Here is an 18809-nt window from a genome sequence, read left to right on the forward strand (position 1 = left end):
GTAAGAAGGGCGCTACAGTTGTCATGGGTGATTCTAATCTGCATCTTGACTGGACAAATCATGATTGGCATGAGTAAAATGGAAGACGAATGCAGAGAGTGCATCAGAGACTATTTCGTAGAGCAATACGTTGCAGAACTGACTCGGGAACAGGCTATTTTAGATCGAGTAATATGTAATGAGGAAGAATTAATAAGAAAGACCATAGTTAAGGGTCCTCTAGGGGGTTGCAATCACAACATGGTAGAATTTCAAATTCAGTTCGAGGGCGAGCAACTCTGGTCTCAAACCAGTGTCCTCAACTTAAATAAGGGCAATTACAGAGGTATGAAGAAGGAGTTGTCTAAAATGAGCTGGGAAAATAGATTAAGGGGAATGTCAGTTGATGAGCAGTGGCAGACATTTAAGCAGATATTTCATAACGCTCTGCAAAAATTTATCCAGGTCAAAACTGAGGACTCGATTAGAGGGATGAACCACCCGTAGTTAACAAAGGTGGTCAAGGAGGATATCCAATCAAAAACTAAGGCATACAAAGCAGCGAAAACTAGTGATAGGCCAGGGGATTGGGATTTATTTTTTTTTAGGAACCAGCAGCGGATGACTAAAAAGCTAATAAAGAGGGAGCAAACTGATTATGAAAGTAAATTGGCAAATATAAAAACAAACAGAAGAGCTTCTACAGGTATATAAAAAGAGAGTGGCCAAAGTGAGCGTGGGACCCTTGGAAGATGCGACTGGAGAATTGATAATGGGGAATAGGGAAATGGCAGATAATTTAAACCAATATTTTGCATTGGTCTTCACAGTGGGAGACACTTGAAACATCCCAAAGATATCAGATAAGCAAGGAGCTAATGGGAGGGAAAGATCTTGTAACAGTTTCTATCACGAGGGACAAAGTATTTGACAAACTAATGGGACGAAAGGCAGACAAGTCACCAGGACCTGAAGGCCTGCATCCAAGGGTTTTAAAGGAAGTGGCTGCAAAGATAGTGGAGGCATTGGCCAAAATATTCCAGAATTCACTGGTTTCCGGGAGGGTCCCAGCGGATTGGAAAACCGCTAATGTGACGCCCCTGCTCAAGGGGGGAGGGAGACAAAAAGCAGGAAACTATAGGTCAGGCAGCCTAACATCTGTCGTTGGGAAAATGCTAGAGTCCATTCTTAAGGAAGAAATAGCAGGACATTTAAAGCTTAATGCAAACCAGAGTCAACATGGTTTTATGAAAGGTAAATCATGTTTCGCAAATTTGCTAGAGTCCTTTGAGGATATAACAAGCAGAGTTGATAATGAGGAACCAGTAGATGTAGTGTATTTGGATTTCCAGAAGGGAGGGCATCCTGTGATTAGGACATAAGGAATCTGCAAGGGATACAGGCAGGTTGAGTGAGTGAGCAAAAACTTGGCAGATGGAGTTTAATGTAGGAAAGTGTGAGGTCATGCACTTTGGTAGGAAGAATCAAAAGGCAAACTATTATTAAATGGAGAGAGATTCCAAAAAAGTGCAGCACAGAGGGATCTGGGTGTTCTTGTGCACGAAACACACAAAAACACAAAACCCAAAAATGGCCTGTGATACCGTGAGCTGAATTTGGATTGTGCAGTTTCAGCATTTGCAATGTACCTAATTTCACAGGATTCATTAGCACTGTTTAGTTAGCCTTACTTCTGGGATGTTTCTGTTTACCTCCCAACGGTTTCTTACATGAGATTGTCTTCAAATAATTTTGATGAACAAGAGATAAACTTCAAAGCTTTACAGAGGTAAGCTTTATATGGAGTGTTCTTAAAGAAAAAGCAGCTGTGTGCATGTTTGACAAAAATACGAGTGCCCAATTCTACACTTGTTACAGTTTTTTTTAAAGTGCATTGCGCTGAGAAGGGAGAGAGAGAGATTTCTTCATTTAATGTTACTTCAATTTTCAAAGAATACAAGCTGAAGTTTGAAGCCACTTGGTTATCTCTACCTGTGTTTTGTTGACAGAAAAAAGTCAAAGCTACTGGCTTATACCTGTGAGACAGAGATGCCAATTTTGCTTTATTCATTCATGGGATGTGGGCGTCTCTGGCTATGCCAGCATTTATTGCCCATCCCTAATTGCCCTTGAGAAGGTGAGAATTTCTGAGAGAGAAAAGTAGAAGGGTAGCTTTATTTTAATTTGATTTTTAAAAATAGAGTTGCATTCAGAAAGCAAACAAAGCCCTCTTTAGGGGAAATGTAATGAGGTAGTGTAGGAGGGAAACTAGTCAAAACTGAAAAGGGCTCTGGCTTCTCAGGACCCAGCCCGGGCTCGATGAGTGGGTCTGTGGAAGACCGGATAGAGTGTTGTGGATGAAGTAAGTGACAGCGGAACAAGGGGGAGGATTGGGGACAACAGTCCAGTGGATTGTTCAAAGAAAACAAGGCAGTAATAGTGATAGGTATTTGAGGGTGGTATGAAGGGCAGTAAGTAACAGGAAAAGTGAAGGAGTAGAGGATGGGATGGTAATGAGGTTATGGGGGAAAGCTCAAGTAATTGGGGGAAGAGGGTATAGAAAGGGAGTCACAGACAGTTGCATTTTCCCCCACAACTCCAACGCTGAACGTAGCCTGTAATTATCAGTAGCTCCTTCCCGTCACCAAACCACACAATCACCAATCTAACCCGAAAGGAAAGAAAAACAGACAAATGCAAAAATTAGTATATGTGAGAGTAACAGATTAAGAGAAAGAGAAAGAAGCAGGATAGGAGAGACAAAAATCAGAAAAATAAAGACTGAAAGGTAAGGAAGTGAACATTAATACGAAAGTAAAATAATGCAGATGCTGGAAATCTGAAATAAAAGCAGAAAATGCTGGAAATACTCAGCAGGTCTGGTAACACCTGTAGAGAGAGAAACAGAGTTAACATTTCGGCCTATGACCTTTTATTAGAACTGGGAAAAGTCAGAAAGGGTAGGAAGTGGAGTGGCTGTTGGGGGTGAATGAAGATTGGTGCAGAATATCGCGGAGTGAACGGTTCTCCCAGAATGCTGCAAGGGTGGGAAAGGAAGATGTGTTTGATGGTGGCATCATGCTGGAAGTGAAAATGGCAGAGAATGATCCGCTGAATACAGAGGCTGGTGGGGTAGAAGGTGAGAACAAGGGGAGCCCTATCATGGTCCTAGGAGGGGAAGGGACGAGAACAGCCGCAGGCCCTATCAACAACCATGGGGCGGTGGGCGGAGGAGAAATCTTCAGTTGAAGGAAAAAGGAAGACATATCAAAAGCACCAGAATGGATGGTTGCATCATTAGAACAGATGTGACAGAGACAGGGAAATTGGGAGAATTGGATGAAGTCCTATCAGGAAGTTGGGTGTGAGGAAGTGTTGCAAAGTAGCTGTAAGAGTCAGTGGTCTTCTAATGAATATTGGTTGATAGCCTATCGCCAGAAACCGAGACAAAGACATCAGGGAAGGGAAAAGTTGGAGATAGACCATGGGGAGGCAAGGGAAGGGTTCAAATTGGAAGCAAAGTCAATGAAATTTTCCAGTTCAAGACAAGAGCAGGGAACGGCACCAATGTAGTTAACAACATGCCAGAAAAATGGCTCTGAGTTGAACTGGAAAAAATATTCCACATATCCCACAAAAAGGCAGACATGGCTCAGACCCATGCAGGTACCTATAGCTACCACAAATTGAACATATTTTCTGACTGGAAAAACTCAGGAGGTCTGACAGCATCTGCGGAGAGGGATACAGTTGATGTTTTGAGTCCGTATGACCCTTCATCAGAACTAAGGCATATAGAAATGAAATGAAATGAAATGAAATATAAGCTGGTAGAAGGGGGTGGGACAGGAGAGCTCGATAGGAGGCCAGTGATAGGTGGAAGGGATAAATTGAGGGGAGTGCAAGTGAAGCGCTTTCCGCAGGGATCGTTCCCTCCGGGACACCCTGGTCCACTCCTCCATCATCCCCTACACCTCAACCCCTTCCCATGGCACCTTCCCATGCAACCGCAGAAGGTGCAACACCTGCCCCTTTACTTCCCCCCTCCTCACCGTCCAAGCGCCCAAATACTCCTTTCAAGTGAAGCAGCATTTCACTTGCACTTCCCTCAATTTAATCTACTGCATTCGCTGCTCCCAATGCAGTCTCCTCTACATTGGAGAGGCCAAACGCAGACTGGGTGACCGCTTTGCGGAACACCTTCGGTCTGTCCGCAAGCATGACCCAGACCTCCCTGTCGCTTGCCATTTCAACACCCTGCTCTCATGCCCACATGTCTGTCCTTGGCCTGCTGTAATGTTCCAGTGAAGCTCTACGCAAACTGGAGGAACAGCACCTCATCTTCCAAATAGGCACTTTACAGTCTTCCGGACATAATATTGAGTTCAACAATTTCAGATCATGAACTCTCTCCACCATCCCCACCCCTTTTCCAATCCCCCTTTTTCCAATAATTTATAATTTTTTTAGAACTATGTTTTTTCCTTTTCCCCCCTATTTTTAAATTTATTTCCATCTATTGTTTCATCTCCACCTTTTATCCCATTTCAATCCCTTCCCCCCACCCCACCTGCACAAGGGCCATCTGCCACTAGCTTGATTCCCTTAATGTCCCCATTAGCACATCCTTTATATATCACCACCGTCAACACCCCTTTGTCCTTATGTCTATGACATCTTTGGCAATCTCTTCTTGGCCTCCACCTATCACTGGCCCCCTATCGAGCTCTCCTGTCCCACCCCCTTCTACCAGCTTGTTTTTAATCTCATTTCTATATATCTTAGTTCTGGTGAAGGGTCATACGGACTCGAAACGTCAACTGTATCCCTCTCCACAGATGCTGTCAGACCTGCTGAGTTTTTCTAGGTATTTTTGTTTTTGTTCTAGATTTCCAGCATCCACAATATTTTGCTTTTATAATATTTTCTGACTGGCCTGGCACAAAGGAGACAGAATGGTTTGAAAGTATAAATGAAATATAGATTGAAACAACCCACACAGTACTTGTTACACTGGTAGATGGCACTGTGGTTAAGCATTGCAATATTTCCAGCTTTTAAACAAAGCCAAACGAAGTGTCCATTGGAATATTTAATGCATTTTTCCCACTGCCCAGGAGGTTGGCTCGGCAGGTACATCCGCCAACCAAAGGCCTATCAATTAGACAAGTAACTTGCTATGTACTTCTTTTTATTCTTTATTGGGATGTGGGCCTGGCAAGGGTCACATTTATTGCCCATCCCTAATTGCCCTTGAACCGAGCAGCTTGCAAGGCCATTTCAGAGGGTGCTGTGGGTCTACAGTCACATGTAGGTTAGATCAGATAAAAACAGATTTCCTTCCCCAAAGGGAATCAGTGAAACAGCTGGGTTTTTTGACATTTGATGATAATTTCATAGCATCATTATTCAGACTACCTTACAATCAATTGAGCTGTCATGGTGGGATTTGAACCAGTATCCTCAGAACATTAGCCCAGGCCGTTAGTCCAGTGACATTAACACTATGCCACCATCTCTCCTCTTGAAGCAACAGTATTTGTTATGACACCCTAATTAGTATTATTTCTTCAACCCCCACCCTCCAATATGCGTTTCTTTAAATCCACTCTGGTATACTCCATTGCCCTCCTGCTGTGTGTGCTGAGGGCCTTGTGTCCATTTTTAGGCCATGGCGAAAACCCCACAATTTCCTACCCCTTACCCCTGTTGAGCAAGTTCCTGGACTGAGGCCTGATCTTTGACTTGAAATATGTGGGCATATTTCAGGCCTATACCATAATCTTCTGCAAATGACCCCATCCTCCTCCAAGCGTGTTTTGAGATTACAACCTCATCTCCACACCTTCCGAACATATTTTCAGGCCTGCAGCTTGAGCCTTTTCCTGCAGCAACCAGGGCATTTTTGGGGTTGAGTTTCAGATTTCAGCCCAACCTCCTATCCCTCATCTTCTGCTCTTTCAGTACCAATCCTCTTCTTTGGCCCTTCCCAAAAGGCCAAGAACAAACAGCAAGTTTTGCACACACACACAAAAAAAAAAAATCACCAGAATTCTTAATTCAAAATTGAAACATCAAAAAACAAACATTATGCACCAATGCTTACCTTACATTTGTCCCCAACAGTGTACTGCATTCCAGCAGCAATAGAATAATCTCTCTTCTGCTGAGCTGAAAAGTAGTTTAAATATAAATATTTAAAAGCAGCAATGTGTGAAATAGCCAACTCAGAATCAAACGGTTGCAAATAATACAAGACACTCACCTTGTTCTGATTTCAGCCAAACTTCATACTCAATATTTCTGTAAACATTTGGATTGAGTGCTTGGAGGACCTTTCTAGGAAAGGTTATGTGGGCAGAGCTTTCACTTTTCATTTGCTGTTTCTGAGAACACAAGAGATGATAAACACAAAAGTTTGAAATACTTTAAAGATTTGCCTGAACATTAAAACATGTAGGGATAAATATTTATCTTGGGCAGTGGCACAAATAGACACTATTAGATCAGCCAGCAGTTATACACAACAGCTGGTATTTAATACTGGAGTGTCAGGAAAATATAATAATTTTCAGAAATGTTATTGGAATTTATGGTAAAGTAGAAATAGTATGTGTCTACGGGTCTGCGTGTGGGTTTTAACTGAATTAGACAGCTGGTCTGGGTGCTTTGATGCATCAGATGGGAAACTAGGTTTGAAATGCTAAGTAGGTAAACATGGGGGAAGTTTTAGAATGTGAGGTGTAAAACGATCATTTGCATTTTAAAATAAACCAGACTAGTTTGAATTCAAAAGAGGGGGTGAAATGTTTCACCTAGCCAGGAGAAGTTAAGAAACAGTGTGTTTATTTTTCCCAAAGATTACTGGTAAAATTGGTACTATGATTGATTTTTAATATTAGAGGGGTAAAGTCCAAAGACATAGTGAAACAATGGGAATTTGCATTCAAAGGGGAAAATATGTATAAAGGAGAGAAGGCTATGTGCAAGGAAAAGGCATTCTAAGATCTAACAAGTTTGAAAAGCCCCCAGCCTCTGTGCCCAAACTGCTGTCTGCAAGGACTGAAGTTAAGAAAACTCACTTTGAATTCAACTGTTCAGGCTATCAAGTTACTTTACCCGGCTCTTTTAAAATCTATTCGTTTTTACTGTTGCCTTAACAGAGGTGTAACTGAGTTTTAGATTAATTAGGGGAGCTAGGAGTTATCATAGTAGTAATTTGTAGACCTATGTATGTGCTTAACATTATTTCTTTTATTAATAAATGTTTAATTCAGTTTTGTAAAAACCCTCTAAGCCTCGGTAGCCTTCTTTTTACTGAATTCAAAGTCCGCATCTCAAAATAAATACAAATGCAAATAGTTGTGACAGCTGCTTCACGTTTCCCTCTGGGATTTCAACAGCTTAGCATTTACCACCTGCTGTGCCATAACAGAGTCATACTTAGCACAAAGGAAGACGGTTACGGTTGTTGGAGGTCAATCATCTTAGTTCCAGGGTATCACTGCAGGAGTTCCTCAGGGTAGTGTCCTAGGCCCTATCATCTTCAGCTCCTTCATCAATGACCTTCCTTCCATCATAAGGTCAGAAGCGGGGATGTTCGCTGATGATTGTACAGTGTTCAGCACCATTCGCGACTTCTCAGGTAGTGAAGCAGTTCATGTCCAAATGTAGCAAGACCTGGACAATGTCCAGGCTTGGGCTGACAAGTGGCAAGTAACATTCATGCCACACATGTGCCAGGAAATAACCATCTCCAACAAGAGAGAGAATCTAACCATTGTCCCTTGACATTCAATGGCATTACCATAGCTGAATCCCCCACTATCATCATCCTAGGGGTACCACTGACCAGAAACTGAACCAGACTAGCCGTATAAATACTGTGGCTACAAGAGCAGGTCAGAAGTTAGGAAACCGGCAGCGAGTAACTCAACTCCCATCTCCCCTAGGCCTGTCCACCATCTACAACACACAAGTCAGGAGTGTGATGGAATACTCTCCACTTGCCTGGATGAGTGCAGCTCCAACAACACTCAAGAAGTTTGACACCGACCAGGACAAAGCAGCCCACTTGATTGGCACCCTATCCACAAATATTCACTCCCTCCACCACTGACACATGGGGGCAATAGTGTGTACCATCAACAAGATGCACTGCAGCAACTCACCAAGCCTCCTTAGACAGCTCCTTTCCAAACCCATGACCACTACCATCTAAGAAGATAAAGGGCAGCAGACAAATGGGAACACCACCACCTGTAAACTTCCCTCCAAGCCACTCATCATCCTGACTTGGAAATATATCGCCCTTCCTTCACTGTTGCTGGGTCAAAATCCTGGAAATCCTTCCCTAACAGCACTGTGGGTGGATCTATACCACATGGACTGCAGTGGTTCAAGAAGGCAGCTCACCACCACCTTCTCAAGGGCAATTAGGGATGGGCAATAAATGTTGGCCTAGCCAGCGACACCCACATCCCATGAATTAATTTTTTAAAAAACTTATTTTTACATCGATTTAACAGCACAGAAACAGGTCATTCAGACCAACTGTCACATGCCAGTGCTTATGCTCCACATGAGCCTTCCCTACCCTATTTCATTGCACCCTATCAGCATATTCTACTATCTTTTTCCATCATGTACTTAACTAACTTCCCCTTAAATGTACCTATGTTAATTGCCTCAGTTGCTCCGTGCGGTAACAAATTCCAGATGTTTCTCCTACCTTGGTTTTCTAACCCAAGAATTTCCATCAATGCTACGCTATAACCAGCTGCTTGTGCAGAAAAGCCCAGGGAAATGACACACTGTTTTCCAACCCACTTCCCTTCCTTGTCAAGGGGTGTTTGGCCTCTGCTCTGCAGTACTTTACCAAATGGACTCATCAGGATGAATTTTAACACAGGTGAGTGGGTGGATTAGCAGAAAAAAAGCAAGTGCTTCAGGAAACTAGTGCCAACCCACAAGCTTCTGGGCTTTAGTCAGACGAGACAAAAGGCAGGCAGCCAACCTGCTCCCAAGCTGGCATTTTAAATCTATTAATGAGGCTAGAAGCTTCAACATTAACTGCAGCTGATCAGATTTCTCAGGCCTAGAGAAACCTGGCAGTTGCAGCAAAGTGAGGACAGCCTCAGAAAAAAGGATAAGTGCCTTCACAGTACAGCCTGTGGGCCAGGGGGAACAGGAGTGCTTCCTTTTATCTCTGAATCATCAAAGCACCTTCACATGGGGTCAGGAATCAAAGCCCCTTTGAGATCACCATCACCACAACCCCCCCACCCCCAACCCCTCCCTGGATCAGGGAATCAGGCCGAATTGGTAATTTGGCCTCCACTGGAGCGTTCGCTGTCAGGCTTGGCTTCCAGTCAGGCAATCAGGGAAATTTGGACTTGTGGGTTTCCTGCGCACTACCAGGTCCCTCTGCTTCCAGTGTGTCAGAATGTTAAAACCCCACTTCATTTGGGGAAACCTCAGATGCAAACTCATTTCCTACTACTCTATGGCACATGACATCATGGATCCTCAAATTTTCCACGACACAAGCAAGTTACAGTTAAGGGTAGTAAGTCACAGAAATTTAGGTGGAGATGGGTCCTGGGCTTGATCCCTCATTTCTCCAAGTTAGCCGTCTCAGCCAAGACAATGATAGAGGTATAGCAAAGGTATCTAGCAAGGATCTGCGCCCCCACAAAGGTGAAAAGAAAACAAATGAGATATAGACAGTCTAAGCTAAAAACAATTCTCTGCTAATCGTGATATAATTGTGTCAGAAAATGTTATATTGTCCAATAGTAAGCCAAAGGAGGATTAGAGCTTTATGTCTGGGATTGGTGGGGTCTGTGGGCTTGCCCTTAATGTTACAGCTTTAAAAATGCTTTTGTAGAGTAAATTTTCCTATCAATTGGCTATACAGTGGAACCAATTATTACAAATAAAGTCATTATACATCTCATTTGCTTCTTCAGGCAGCAATTCCAAACATTAAGAACCTTAACAAGCATGACTTCACTGTTGCCAATTTTGTAATAATGATGTTTGACTGTATTTACTAAGTGGTATGATTTGAATGTGCTCCATCAGTAATGAGCAATAGATTTGTGCTGTTAAAAAAGTGTCTATTTGGTTTAAGCCAATTCAGTGTGTATTCAAATGTCAATTTGGCTCAGGCAATAACATTCACACCACTGAGTTAGGAGGTAATGTGTTCAGGCATCATCATGGATTTGTACAGATAAATTTGTGTCAACGTTTCAATGTAATACTGAGGGAGTGCTGAATTGATGGAGGTGCTGTCTTTCAGGAAAACATTAAACTTGTAATACCATATATCAAAGTTTACAATATTACATAATTTAAGCATTACCTTCTGGGCTTTATTACATGACTGGAGCTTGAATCCATTCATGTCACCCTCATTAGCAGTTTTGCCCCTGTTAAAGATTGTAAAAGGATATTAAAGTATGACCATGCTAGAATAATATATGTTTTAAAGCAGCAATAAGACAGCAGCAAAATTGCAAAGAAAATTCACCAAAATGACCTGAGAAACATTATAATTTAAACTTAACCCTTTACAGTTTCAAAAGAAACTAAACCTTCTAAGCAAATATTTTAGCACAATACTTAAATGTTCACTCTTCCACATGAGATTACAGTATCCCCATGTGAATGTTAATGTAAAATGCTGGATATATTAACATCCCCACCACTAGGACAAATAATCAGATTAGTTTTTAAATTAACATTAAATTCCAAAACAATAATTGGGTTAAAACTCTTGCAAGGAACCAAGACAGCTAAAAAAACAAGTATGAGAATCTAATTAACTTCCTAGTTACCACCTACCACGGGTCAGGGTGTTCTTGTCCATTAACAGCATCACCAGGTGATAGTTCCTAATGAGCTGTCATGGATACTGGTCTTTTCTGACTAAAACTCACAGATTAACAAGGTTGAAATAATGATCACTATGGTAACTGCTCTGTGAGAAATGTGGTTTAATAATTTTTTCTGTACAGGACACCAACACTGAAGAAATGAACTGTAAATAGCAAGTCATCGTCTCTAGCTGTGTGCAGGACATTTTTAAAAATATGTGCAGGGTATTTTTGTACATCAGCTTTGAAATCTCCATCTTACATTCCTATTGGTAATCCATATAATGCAAAACAGGCAAGCATGCTTCGCTATCAATTAAGAGGAATTTATTGAAAGCATAATTAGATCTTAATGATATCATCAGCATGTTCAATAGTCGTATCTTAAATCAACCATGCTTTTGTTTTATTCACTGTCTGCCACATTTTTAACTAAAAAACGAGAATGACATAGGCATAGAGCAGGTACAAGTCTGAGACAAAGTGAGAGCAACATTAAATGATGCTTTCAAGCAAAACAGACCGAGGAAAAGATAAAGATCGATGTACGGCAATGGAAAGTAAGAAAGCAAGACAAAAACTGAAAGTCTAAATCTAAAAATGGGTAAAACCAAGGATTAGCACAGTCCCCTTAATCTCTTTTTAAAAAGAACTCAGATTAAGTCCAACTAACATGGGCACATTGATTTTAAAACTTCTGGAGTCCAAACAGTTTATTGTTTTTCTGCAGAGGTAGATCCCAGGATGCGAGATTAACTGAACTGTAACCCATTGTCTACTTGGATTTTCAGAAAGCTTTCAATAAAGTACCTCAAGAGGTTTCTCTTTCAGAGAGAATGTTGTGAAATTAGTGATAATCTGCTTCATTGGATTCAGAACTGGCCTTATGCCTCGAGGTAGAAAGTCGCAGTCAGTGAATTTAAACAGAAAAATTGCTAAATGAAAAAAAGCTAAAGTCCATCAAACTCACTGGTATCACCCTGGTAGCCACATGATATAACAAAATGGAACCGTTGACCAATTACAGCATTCCCTCTATATCAATTAGTTCACAACAGATCCAGGCATGATTCAAAGAAAATCCAGTGGAAAGAGCTTTGGAAACCATGGGTCCAAGGAAAGACAGACAGACTTGCATTTATATAGCGCTTTTCACAGCCACCAAATGTCTCAAAAGCAATTTTACAGCCAATGAAGTGCAGTCACTGTGGTAATGTGTGGAACTCAGCAGCCAAGATGTGCACAGCACACTCCCACAAAGAGCAACATGACAGTGACCAGATAATCTGTTTTAGTGATGTTGGTTGAGGGATAAATACTCCTCAGTTATCCACCAGGGATAACTCCACTGCTCTTCTTTGAGAAAATGGCTTGGGAATTTCTGCATCCACCCAGTCAGGCAAATGGGGCCTCAGTTTAATGTCTCACCAAAAGATAGCAACTCTGACAGTGTAATGCTCCCTCAGCACTGCATCAGAGTGTCAGCCTTGTCTTTTGGGTGCAAGTCCTGCAGTGGGAATTGAATTCAGAACCTCGTGGCTCAGTGACCAGAATGCTATCAACTGAGGTATGGCTGACACTAGTAAAGTCACTGCCCAATCACATTACACTTACCATAGACATTCAAAAACGTTACTTTCGAAAAGAAACCTATCTAATTTGTATTTGAATAAATCCACTCTAACTGCTTCCACCATCTCCCTAGGAAGCTTGTTCCATAGATTGACCACTTGCACACTGAAATATTATCTCCGTGGATTTGTTTTGAATTTACCCTCTAAACACTGACTGTGTCCTCTGGTTCTATTGCTTTCGACATGGCGATAGAGCTTATAATATCACATTAGCCAGTAACTTTAAAATCCTCAAAACAGCAAACATATCATCTCTAAACCTTTTCTTGTCCAGTAAATGTTCATTTTACATAATTGTTCCTCATAATTCAACTCCTTCATCCCTGCAATCATTCTGGCTGCTCTTCTGTATTCTTTTAATAAATGCAATTTTTAAAAATATTGTGGCAACCCACTGTTTTCTCCATCTACTGCCACTGAGAATTGTCGCAATAGCTTCAATTTGTCAATCACGGCCCCCAGATTTTTTAATTTTTATGCACCTTATTTTCTTTCCATTTAAATAATAATCCTTTCTTTGAATTTTTGTTCCCATGTGAAGTGCTTGGCTTCTCTCTACATTGAATCTGGTCTGCCAACTGCCTGTCCAATTCCCAATTATACTCAAATCCTCCTGTAATTTCCCCTGTTCAGCTTTGGGGCAGGATTTTTGCCTTGTTGGGCAGGCCTGGGAACGGCCGCGAAATCAACCGCAGCCCACAATCGGGCCCCAACTGCAATTTCATACTGCCTGACAAATTAACGGCCAGCCAGCGTGAATCGCGTGCTGCAATACTCAGCGCTGCTGGGGTGGGGGCGGGAGGAGAGTGAGCGCGGAGGTTTGCACATGCGCACAGGTACGCACACTGAAAGCTCCCTGAAGGCACAGACTCTGTCACATGAGCAGGGACATGTTATAAATGAGATTTGAACATTATAGTTTTATTTCTGATTAACGTCAGAAACCTCATCCTGCCCGTGGATGAGGTTTCCTCAAAACTCCAAAAGGCCGCTTGGCCTTTTTGCCCACCCACCAACTGAACGGTTGGACAGGTAGCGAAAAATCGGATTTAATTAATTAATGGCCTCAATGGGCCTCTTAACTGTTGGCGGGCACACTGCCGCCTCTTGCAGCGCTCGCTGAGCGAAATATTGCGAGTGTGTGTAATGATGTCAGGATGCTCGCCCAGCGGCATCACGCACTATTTTACTCTTGTTTGGGTCGGGTGCATGCTCGCCCGACGAGGGACAAATTCTGCCCTTGGACTCTACAACATTCATTAGCTTTGTATTATCTACAAATTTAATCACTGTGCTTGTGACTCCTAGATCCAGTGATAACATTCTCATAGATTGATGACAATCCCATAACAGTACCCTCAGTCAACTCACTATGCTTTCATCATAAAATATTTCCACTGATTTCTGCTTTATTTTTAGTTCTCGCCTTTCCGGAGAACTGTATCAAAGATCTTACTGAAATCCAAGTACACCACACCCAGTACCTTACACCTATCAAACTCATTTGTCAAACCCTCAAGGAAAACCATTAAGTTGGTTTAGCAAGACCTCTTCTTGAAGCCATATTTTTCACCTTTTTTGATCTTATTTCTATCCAGCTGCTACATGAACTTAGTTATTAATAACGTTTTCCATAATCTTACCAAAAATTAATCTCAAACTCACTGGTCTGTAGCTTCCTGGATTAGTTTTGTGACCTGCTGAAAAGTGCAGTATAACAGTACCTTTACAGTGCAAAAGGAGGCCATTTGGCCCACTGAGTCTGCACTGGCTCTCCGAAAGAGCACTCCACCCAGTCCCACTTCCCCTGCCTTATCCCTGTAACCTTACACATTCTCTCTTTCCAGGTAGCAATCCAATTCCCTTTTGAATACCTCAATCTAACCTGCCTCCACCACCCTTTCAGGAAGTTTGTTCCAGATTCCAATTACCCTCTGGATGAAAGATTTTTCCTCACATCACGTTTACTCCTTTTGACAATTATTTTGAATCTGCCCTCCAGCTCTTGGTGTGCTCTTGAGTGGGAACGATTTCTCACTATTTACGCTGTCCATACCCCTCAAGATCTTGAATACCTCTATCAAATCTCCTCTCAACCTTCTTTTCTCCAAGGAAAACAGTCCCAACCTCTCCAATCTATCCCCATAGCTACAGTTCTTCATCCCCGGAATCATTCTTGTGAATCTCCTCGGTGCTCTCTCCAATGCCTTCACATCCTTCCTCAAGTATGGTGCTCAGAACTGAACACAGTACTCCAGATGAGGCCTAACTAGTGTCTTATACAAATTCAGCATGACCTCCTTACTCTTGTACTCAATGTCCCTATTAATAAAGCCTACATTCTTTATTATCTGCTCTCTCAACATGCCCTGCCTTTTTCAATGACCTATGTACATATACACCAAGGTCCCTCTGTTCCTGCACTTCCTTTAGAGGCTCTCCCTTTATTTTATACTGTCTCACCATATCTTTCCTGCCAAACTGAATCACCTCACACTTCTCTGCATTGAACTTCATCTGCCGCCTGTCTGCCCAATCCACCAACATTTCTATGTCCTTTTGAAGTTCAAGACTATCTCCATCACAGTTGACAACATTCCCAATCTTATCAACTGGAAATTTTGAAATCATGCCCTGCCTGAACACCACAGTCTAGGTCATTAATATGTAACAGGAAAAGCAAGGGTCCCAACACTGACCCCTGAGGAACCCCACTACCAACCTTCTTCCAATCTGAAAAACAACCATTTGTCACTACTCTGTTTCCTGTCACTCAGCCAATTTCTTATCTAAGTGCCTACTTTCCCTTTTATTCTGTGACCTACAAGTTTTCTCAAGTCTGTTGCGTGGCACTGGATCAAGTGCCTTTTGAAAATCGAAATGCCTTTTGAAAAGCAGGAATAACATTTTTCTTTCTCCAGTCACTGTAGCATTCAATGATTTCTGCAAGATTTTTGCCAGCGTTCCTGAAATTTCTTTCCTTTATTCCTTACAGATCCTTGAATACATTTTATCCAGCCCGAGATTTATGCGCCTTAGGTTTGTACAGCTGTCCTGCAACCATGCTGGTCATAATGTGAATAGTGTCACAGCCTACCTCACTCAGTTTCTTTTCCAGATCTAATTAGTTACCTGTTTCCTCCATGGTTAAAACTGGGACAAAAATCTTATTTAGCACTTTTGCAGCCTGTGTAGCATCAGGTTCAGACCCTCACCTGGTCCCACATTCAGCAAGCCTACTTCATCCCTGTTTCTTTTAAAAAAGCTTATGAAGGGATCAATGTTAGGAACCAGCACAGAGATCAGTGTTAGACTTTTCGCCTCTCCCAGGAGATTAAATGGCTGCAGGCAAGTGGGGAGGAGTTTGCAATGTGATCCATTAGACATCACAACTATTTGGGATGGTCTAGTGGGTCTTTTTCTGTACTGAAAAACTAGACAAAACAAGGTTTGACATGTGTACTTCACTCCAGAAACACAGGCAGTATCGCAAGGGAAGATGCACGCTGACAGCGTACATGTGTGCGTGCATGAATGAGAGAGAGCAGCAGTGTGCGACATAGCAAGAGAGAGGGGCAGAAAGAAAGAGGTAGAGATCATCATCAACTATTTCCTACCACCTGGGTTCAATGCCTTCACAGGAGCAACCAGAGTGCAATTGAGAATATTGATTTTCATTCAAAAAAATGCTGCAGATGCAGGCCACGGTATTGATTTTTCTCTGGTAAAAAGGTTTGGTAAAATTTTCAGGTATTGTATATCTGACTGTGTCCCTATTTTTGACTTCCCCCGAATCTATTCTTTGTTTAAAATTTCTAAATTTTGTCCTGCAAAATCTGTATTCAATTTGACTGCTTACCCAAACATTACTATTTCTGTATCAGAATCGGAATCTTCACTGGCATTGAGGTGTTCCTCATTTACTTCGCTGTTTGCATCCAGCATTGCAGGCATTATTGCAGCAACATCAACCTTGAATACATTCTGGTAAAGCATTTCATACAGAATGGCTGCAAAATAAAACAAGGTTCAAGTTTACACTTCTATACACACTGGCCCTAAAAATTCATGGGATGAGATCCCAGCGATTTTTCTATGATTACGCCCACCAGTGATGATGACCCTGCCAAAGTTAGTCAGATCAATCCCCACAACTTTGAGCTAAACCAATTTTCTTTCATGTGGGAGCCTCCTCAGTACATAAAATCTACAGCTTTGAAATCTTAACTGAATTTAATTGTAGCACCTGATATGCACAATATAGGCTGATTCTGCTTAAATCAGAACTACTTCGAATTCACACAGATTCAATGAATGATCAATTCTTGTGTGTAAATACTGCCTGCAATTTGAATTCAAGTATCTCCCCAAATCCTTACAATATGAGGTAGGTGGCATCTGAAGCAAACATTATGATTTCAAATGGCACTGGTGTGTATGTTAGAAGAACTATTAGGATGGAAGGATTGTTCGATCTGGTTATGAGCAATGAAATAGATTGTGTAAACTAACTAACTGTGGGTAAACAACTTGGGAGTAGAACACAATAAGACAAAATTCAACTAGAAATGGAAAAAATACAATAAACTAGAACATTCGGATAAGGGCTGATGTTAAAAATCTGAGGAGCAAGCTAGCCAAGGTAAAGTGGAAGGGGAAATTGTCATGAGAACTATACAGTAACAGAACAGAGGTAGACATTTAAGCAGATATTTCATAACGCTCCGCAAAAATTTATCCCGGTCAAAAAGGGCTCGGTGAGAAGGATGAACCAACTGTGGTTAACAAAAGTGGTCAAGGGGAGTAGCCAATCACAAACTAAGGCATACAAAGCAGCGAAAAGGTCAGAGGATTGAGAATTTTTCAGGAACCAGCAGTCGATGAATAAAAAGCTAATAAAGAGGGAGAAAATTGATTATGAAAGTAAATTGGCGAGAAATATAAAAACAAACAGCAAGAGCTTCTACGGGTATATAAAAACAGAGTGGCTAAAGTGAGCGTGGGACCCTTGGAGGATGCGACTGGAGAATTGATAACGAGGAACAGGGAAATGGCAGATAATTTAAACCAATATTTTGCATCAGTCCTCACAGCGGAGGACACTATAAACATCCCAAAGATATCAAATAAGCAAGGAGCTAATGGGAGGGAAAGATCTTGTAACAGTTTCTATCACGAGGGACAAAGTATTTGACAAACTAATGGGACTAAAGGCAGACAAGTCATCCGGACCTGAAGGCCTGCATCCAAGGATTTTAAAGGAAGTGGCTGCAGAGATTAGTGATGGCGTTGGTCAAAATATTCCAGAACTCACTGATTCTGGGAGGGTACCAGCGGATTGGAAAGCTGCTAATGTGACGCCCCTGTTCAAGAGGGAGGGAGACAAAAAGCAGGAAACTATAGGCCAGTCAGCTTAACATCTGTCGTTGGGAAAATGCTAGAGTCCATTATTAAGGAAGAAATAGCAAGACATTTAGAAAAGTTTAACGCAATCAAACAGATTGTTTTGTGAACATGGTTTTTGAAAGGGAAATCATGTTTGACAAATTTGCTAGAGTTCTTTGAGGATATTACAAGCAGAGTTGATAATGGGGAACCAGTAGATGTAGTGTATTTGGATTTCCAGAAGGCATTCAATAAGGTGCCACATAAAAGGTTATTGCACAAGATAGGAGCTCACAGTATTGGGGATAATGTATTAGCATGGATTGAAGATTGGTTAACACACAGAAGAAAGAGAGTCAGGATTAATGGGGCTTTTTCAGGTTGGAAAGATGTAACTGGTGGAGTGCCACAAGGATCAGTCATAGGGCCTCCATTATTTATTATCTATATTAATGACTTGAAGGAAGGGCAGAGTGTAATGTATCCAAATTTGCTGACAATACAAAAATAGGTGGGAGGGCATGTTGTGATGAGGGCATAAGGAATCTGCAAGGGGATTTAGATAGGTTGAGTGAGTGGGCAATACTTGGCAGATGGAGTTTAATGTAGGAAAGTGTGAGGTCATGCACTTTGTTAGGAAGAATCAAAAGGCAGACAATAATTTAAATGGAGATAAGACTCCAAAAAAGTGCAGCACAGAGGGATCTGGGTGTTCTTGTGCATGAAACACAAAAAGTTAGCATGCAGGTGCAGCGAGTAATTAAGAAGGCAAATGGAATTTTGGCCTCTATTGTTAGGGGATTGGAGTTTAAAAATAGGGAAGTCTTGTTACAACTGTACAGGGTGTTGGTGAGGTCACACCTGGAGTACTGTATAGAGTTTTGGTCTCCGTATTTATGAAAGGATATACTGACATTGGAGGCAGTTC

The 18809-nt window shown here is 41.6% G+C and overlaps 1 protein-coding gene across 3 annotated transcripts in view; it reads right to left on the reverse strand.

The window, feature by feature from the left end:
- Window positions 1–18809, reverse strand: part of otud4 (OTU deubiquitinase 4) — a 102567-nt gene that overhangs the window by 60148 nt on the left and 23610 nt on the right. For all 3 annotated transcript variants that reach the window (XM_078540906.1, XM_078540915.1, XM_078540925.1), the window contains 4 exons: window positions 16356–16506; window positions 10349–10415; window positions 6245–6365; window positions 6086–6150 (listed from right to left, as the gene is read on the reverse strand). In XM_078540906.1, coding sequence (XP_078397032.1) covers window positions 6086–6150; window positions 6245–6365; window positions 10349–10415; window positions 16356–16506 — 404 coding nt within the window. The remainder of the gene's footprint in view (window positions 1–6085; window positions 6151–6244; window positions 6366–10348; window positions 10416–16355; window positions 16507–18809) is intronic.

The sequence above is a fragment of the Cetorhinus maximus genome, chromosome 1 (genome assembly GCF_964194155.1).
Source record: "Cetorhinus maximus chromosome 1, sCetMax3.hap1.1, whole genome shotgun sequence".
Classification (NCBI taxonomy): Eukaryota; Metazoa; Chordata; class Chondrichthyes; order Lamniformes; family Cetorhinidae; genus Cetorhinus; species Cetorhinus maximus.